The following is a 6483-nucleotide window of genomic DNA, read 5'->3' as shown; positions in this document are numbered from 1 at the left end:
ACACACACACACACACACACACACACAGGAATAGGAGGATAAAAACAAACGTAGGACTCTATTTGTTTTTCAACTTGAACCAAGAGCGATTCCCAGAGATTTCGAAGGTCTCTATTAAGTCATCTTACCTGCAGTTTTCTGATCTGGGATATGGTGGAAGGAGTTCTGGGATCATATACTTTGAACCAACACTCTCGATTTGCTTTGGACAGGACACTAATGGGACCACAGCCGGCCAGGTCCTCAAAGCTAACTCCAAATTCTCTCACCCAGTCAGGTAAGCACTTTTGGCATCAAGCTCAGAATTTGACAGAGATCCATTAGTTCTTTTCTTCCTAAAATAGTATTGGGAAGCTGGAGGAGGGAGGCACTGCTCTGGTCCATTGTTTCAGAAACAAGGAAACTGAAGCTCAGAAGGGTTTAAGAGATTTGGCTGATTTCTCCTACTTTGGAGGTACTGGCAATGACCCTTAAAGATGATCCCTTATGGACATGTCAGCTTTAGTAGAAGGAGAATATGGGAACACTGTACTAGAGAATTCTTGGCTAGAGACTTCCTGAGTGGGTGAGTTGGGAGGAGTCAATGCCTAAATTGATAATTGCTGAGGCTGAGACCTCCCATAGCGGTAGGCCCACCAGGGCTAGCTTTCCTGCCTTGATACTTTTGTTACAATTTAGAAGGCGGTTGCAAAGCTGTTTTCCTTTTCTTGTGACCCTATTCCAGTATCTATGAGAAGGACTTCCTTCTTTGAACAGCTAAGAATTGTCTAAGCCAAGGACCATTTTCTCTTTGTACAGGCTCTTTTGGCCTAAGTCTCGCTCCTTTGACTACCTGTACCAGGATGGGGAGATTTTACTTCAGAACTTCCCTGTCCAGGCCACCATCAACGTGTATGAGGATTCAGACAGTGAAGAGGAAGAAGAGGACAAAGCAAAGGAAGAGAAAGAGGAGGCAGATGTAAAGGACCCCGAAGAATGTGTGAGGTTCCTAGAGTATGTGCCATGCAGGACCACAGCTCAGCCCCCATCTCCATCTCTGACCTGTCTCAACTGAACTAACTGATCAGAGTCTGATTGAGGTTCAGAACTCCTGGCTAGGCTCCATGGGCATCCATTAGCTTGGGAGTCTCCAGGCACAAACCCCTGGACTGAAAATTGAGTCCTTAAGCTGCCACCCCATCCTGGCTATTCCAACTGTGCTATGTCCAGGCCTCTGAATCTACTCCAATGTCTTGGCTACTGTTATACTATGCTTGATCTTAGCCAAAAGGCTGAGAAGTGATGGGGTCACTGTTACTGTTAATAGAAGGTGGGCGGTTCTAGACATTTAGGAGGAAGGAAGATCTGTTTTCAAGAGCCCCTGGTAAGCAGATCAGGAGAGAACGGACTCATGGAGAGGGAAGAAGTGACCTTCTTCAGGGTTCTGTGGCTTTCCAGTTTTCAAGTCAGCACTTGACTGTGTCTCCCTCAGTGAGAGCAGGGTTCCTCACTTGGCCTCTAGTGGCACCACTGCCAGATCCTTGCTAAGTTGTGGTGCCTTTCTGGTGAGCCCTACAGAAACAAAAGGGGACCTCTAGCGAATCAGCCTGATCTGGAGACCCCCACCTGCCTTTTTTCCCTGCTATCTCCTGAGACCATGTGTGTTGGCATGAGATGAATTAGGAGAAAAATAAACGGAATGTTTGCCTTTTTCCTGGAACTGCGTTGATTTCTTAACTGACCTCTGCCCACATTGTGCAGCCATGGGCAGAGGGGCAGTGACCAGCTCAAGGCCCCTTCATTGTTCTGTCCTGAGGTCAGTGGACAGTTTTGCTCCATGGAAAGGGAGGCCTGGGGTGGGGCCAGCATGGAGCACTGGTGTGCTCTGTCAACTTATGAAATCAAGTTCGACCAAACTTCAAGGGCAGCATGGAAAGGGAACACAAATGTCCCCAGAAGGCAACTTGAAAGCTGAGAAAAGAGACCTAAGGTGAAGGATCAAAGGCATAACCTCCTTAGAGCCTTTGGAGATGGGTGTGTGCAAGTAGGGAGGGGCGGAGGGTTGTTGTTGTTATGTTGAAGCATTTGAGACTCATAGCGACCCTACATACAACAGCTCTGAACCCTGCTTTGTCCTGAGCCAACCTTATTGTCTCTGAAACACCTACCCCCATTTCCCTACCACTGAGTCAGTCCATCTCATTGAGGGTCTTCCTCTCTTGTGCTGTCCCTCCACCCTCCCAAACACAATGTCCCTCTCCAAGGACCGGTGCCTCCTTGCAACATGCCCAAAGTATATCAGATGAAGCTTCAGAATCCTTGCCTCCAGTATTTTTCAATATCCTTATCCAGCACCACAGCTCAAAGGCATCGATTATCCTAACATCCCTAGTCATTATACAACTTTCTGACATATAGCAAGTAATTGGGAAGACCATGGCCCAGATCAGGCGTACCTTAATCTCTAGACTGACATTGTTGCTCTTCAGTACTCTGAAGAGGTCCCTGACAGCAGACTTTTCCAATGCAATTAGTCTTTTGATTTATTGGCTGGTGAGGGTTAACTCCTGTCAATTTTACCTCCTTTTCAATATCTGCCACACTGACTCCAACTCAGGCCTGCCCAATTACTCTTCAACTAACTTTATTGCCTCTACCTTATCCCTTTGTAACTCATCCTCCATATTGGCCACCAGATTAGACAATATGCTGCCCTTACTTAGTGGCCCTTGCTTAGTGCCCATCTCACCAATCAATTGTCCTTATTTAATTTTGTGTGCAATGGGGAAGAGGGATGATTCCATGAATCCTCTCCTCAGGAAAAAAAAATCACATATACACATACATATAAGTGAACTCTGGTGGTCTAGTGGGTAAGGAGCTGTGCTGCCAACCCAAAGGCGAGAGGTTTGCATATACTGGCTGCATCTTGGGACTATTGTTGTTGTTCTTGTTATGTGCCATCAAGTTGCTTTCAACTCATAGCGACCCTATGTACAACAGCCCTAAACCCTGCTCTATCCTGTGCCAATCGCACTGCCTCTGACATACCCATCCCAATTACCCCAGTCACTGAATCAATCCACCTCATAGAGGGTCTTTCCCTCTTGCGCTGTCCCTCCACCCTCCCAACCATGATGTCCCTCTACAAGGACCGGTCCCTCCTTACAACATGTCCAAAGTATGTCAGACGAAGCCCCAGAATCCTTGCTTCCAAGGAGCAGCCTGGTTTAACCCTCTCCAAGATGAATGGCAGTCCACAGTACATTCAATATTCTTCTTCAGCACCACAGCTGAAAGGCATCAATTGTCCTTCTATCCTCCCTAGTCATTGTCCAACTCTCTGATGCATAACAAGTGATTGCAAAGAGCATGGCCTGTATCAGGTGCACCTTAGTCTCCAGAGTGACACCATTGCTCTTCAGTACCCTGGAGAGGTCTTTAACAGCAGACTTTCCCATGGCAATACGTTTTGTGATTTCCTGGCTACTGATGCCAGGAGTGTTGACTCTGGAGCCAAGCAGACTAAAGTTGTTGACAATCTCAATCTCTTTACCGTCCATCCTGATGCTGCCAATTGGTCCAGTGGTGAGAATCTTTGTCTTCTTGACATTGAGCCTCAATCCATACTGAAGGCCGCAGTCCTTGACCCTCTGAAGCAAGCATTTCAGGTCCTCTTCAGTTTCAGCAGGCAGGGTTGTGTCATCTACATAACTCAGATTGTTGATATACCTTCCACCAATCTTGACCCCACATTCCTCTTTATAGAGCCCAGCCTCCCAGATAATCTGTTCTCCATACAGGTTGATAAGGTATGGAGACAGGACAAATCTCTGGCGTACACCTTTCGCAATTTTGAACCATGCAGTGTTTCCCTGCTCTGTTTTGATGACTGCCTCTTGGTCCAAGTATAGGTTTCGCATTAAAATAATAAAGATGGGAAATCTCCACCTCCCTGCCCCCTGCAATTTAGAGCCTATGAAAACCAATTGGGATCAAGAAATGGTTTTTAAAAAATGGGATGAGTCTTTTTCTGTCAGCTATGAAGGTCATCCATGGTATTGCCATGGGAAAGTCTGCTGTTAGGGACCTCTCCAAAGTACTGAAGAGCAATGGTGTCTCTCTGGAGACTAAGGTGCGTCTGATACAGGCCATGGTCTTTGCTATCACTTGTTATGCATCAGAGAGTTGGACAGTGACTAAGGAAGATAGAAGGAGAATTGATGCCTTTGAGCTGTGGTGCTGGAGAAGAGTATTGAGGGTACCATGGACTGCCAAGAAAACAAAAAGATTCATCCTGGAGAGGGTTAAACCAGGCAGCTCCTTGGAGGCAAGGATTCTAACATACTTTGGACATATTGTAAGGAGGGACAGGTCCTTGGAGAGGGACATCATGCTTGGTAGGGTGGAGGGATGGCGCAGGAGGGGAAGACCCTCTATGAGGTGGATTGATTCAGTGACTGGGGCAGCCGGGATGAGTGTTTCAGAGACAGTGCAATTGGCACAGGACAGAGCGGAGTTTAGGGCTGTTGTACATAGGGTCGCTATGAGTCACAAGCGACTCAACGGCACATAACAACAACAACAACATGAAGGTCACCTGTGAGTTGGTTCCAACTTAACAGCATATAACTACAACACACATACTGCCTATATACCCCCCTCCCTGCAGGGCTCTCTGTTTACAAAAACTCAGCCCTTAGTAAAAGACATGGAAAGCATTTTCATGAAGGAAGATATTTCGATGGCCAACAGGCACAGGAAGAAATGCTCAAAATCACTGGCAATTAGAGAGATGTAAATCATAACTATAATGAGATATCATCTCATCCAAAGAGCAGTGCCAAAGTTTAATAGGACAGCAAGTAATAATTTTTGGAGATGATGTGGAGAGATTGGAACTGTCATACATGTTAGTGGGATTGTAAAATTTAAAACTATTCTGGAAGGCAGTCTGGCATTTCTTCAAAAGCTAAACATAGAAATTCTGTACAACCCAGCTATTTCACTGCTAGGAGTATATCCTAAAGAAAATAGAACTGAGGCACAAATGAATATCTGTACACCAGTGTTCATAGCAGCATTATTCACAACAACAAAAACCTAGAAATACTTCAAATATCCAACCACAATTGACTGGATTGAGAAACTGTGCTACATTTAAATGATAGAATACTATGCAGCCCTCAGGAGCAACGATTTAGAAAAATACTATATAGCATAGGAGAGGCTGGAGAGCATTCTACATAAGGACAAATATGACAAATATGACACAAGTCCATTATTATAAAATTACAAGGATAACTAGTAAGATGTGTATAATCATCCAAAGGTGAAAGGGGAGATTAGGGGGGAGGGGAATCACTGGGAGGAAAAAAGAAAGTTGGGAAAAAAATATTACAGTTTTTCTGGACTTATTTCACAAGTGGATGGTCCGGTCTGCTTCCTTGTGTGCTTAAAATAGACACTTTCAGTGTCTTAGCAACACTGAAAACTGTCAATATTTGACATGATGGTGGTATAGCTTCCAGCATCACAGTAATACACAAACCACCACAGTACAACAAACAGACAAGTAGGGGGGTCTGAATATTAGAAGTCACTAGTATAATGGTTATGAAGACTGTGGGAAACAAGGAAGAAGGTTAACATTCATTGTAATGACTTAGAAACAGAGGACAATTAAGAACTGTGACTGGGGTGGAGAGGAACCACGCACACAAAGAAATAACCCCCTCCAAAAAAACTCCCTCAGCCCTTAATAATCTCAGTCTTCAAATCATCTGGTCTTTCTTGTTTGTCTCTTTAGACACTTCTCTGTCAACACCTGAAATCTCTACTTGTTCTTGAATACATATTACACTTGCATGTCTTTGAATGTACTGCTACCTCTCTCTGTAAGATATTCCTGTTTATTCCCATTTTTTAAAAAGTGACCTGATAGAATATAGAAATTATTGAACAATATCACTAATATCACATACAATCAAAATCCTGCTGAGGATTATTCAAATCAACTGGAACAGTCGATCAACAGATGTACAGGCTGGGTGTAGAAGAAGTTGTGGCACTAGGGATATTATAGCTAATGTCAAATGGATCTTAATTAAAAGCAGAGAATACTAAAAGAATGTCTATCTGTGTTTCATTGACTATGCAAAGCTGTTTGACTGTGTGGATCACAACAAACTGTGGCTGATTCTGAGAAGAATGGGAATCCTAGAATACTTGACCATACTAATGTAAAACCTATGCTTGGACCAGGAGGCCGTTGCCAGAACCGAGCAAGAAAACACTGCATGGTTCAAAATCATGAAAGGAGTGCATCAGGGTTGTGTCCTGTCTCCATACCTTTTCAATCTATGTGCAGAGCAGACTGGGCCATTGAGGAGGAAGACTCATCAACAACCTGTGTTATGCAGATGCTGAAACTGAGAAGGACCTGAAGCATTCGCTGCAGAAGGTCAAGGACTGTAGTCTTCAATATGGATTGAAGCTCAACAT

General features: G+C 44.4%; 1 protein-coding gene across 1 annotated transcript in view; it reads left to right on the top strand.

Moving 5' to 3' along the window:
* RIPPLY1 (ripply transcriptional repressor 1) overlaps positions 1-1054 on the top strand; it is a 6658-nt gene extending 5604 nt beyond the window's left edge. The window contains exons 3-4 of the mRNA XM_006889942.1: positions 213-277; positions 799-1054. Of these exons, the coding sequence (XP_006890004.1) occupies positions 213-277; positions 799-1054 (321 nt within the window). The remainder of the gene's footprint in view (positions 1-212; positions 278-798) is intronic.
* Positions 1055-6483: the final 5429 nt, after the last annotated feature.

Source organism: Elephantulus edwardii, unplaced genomic scaffold (genome assembly GCF_000299155.1).
Source record: "Elephantulus edwardii isolate Elephantulus edwardi_28Jun2011 unplaced genomic scaffold, EleEdw1.0 scaffold00083, whole genome shotgun sequence".
NCBI classification, from domain to species: Eukaryota; Metazoa; Chordata; class Mammalia; order Macroscelidea; family Macroscelididae; genus Elephantulus; species Elephantulus edwardii.
This window is presented reverse-complemented; position numbering and strand designations above follow the sequence as displayed.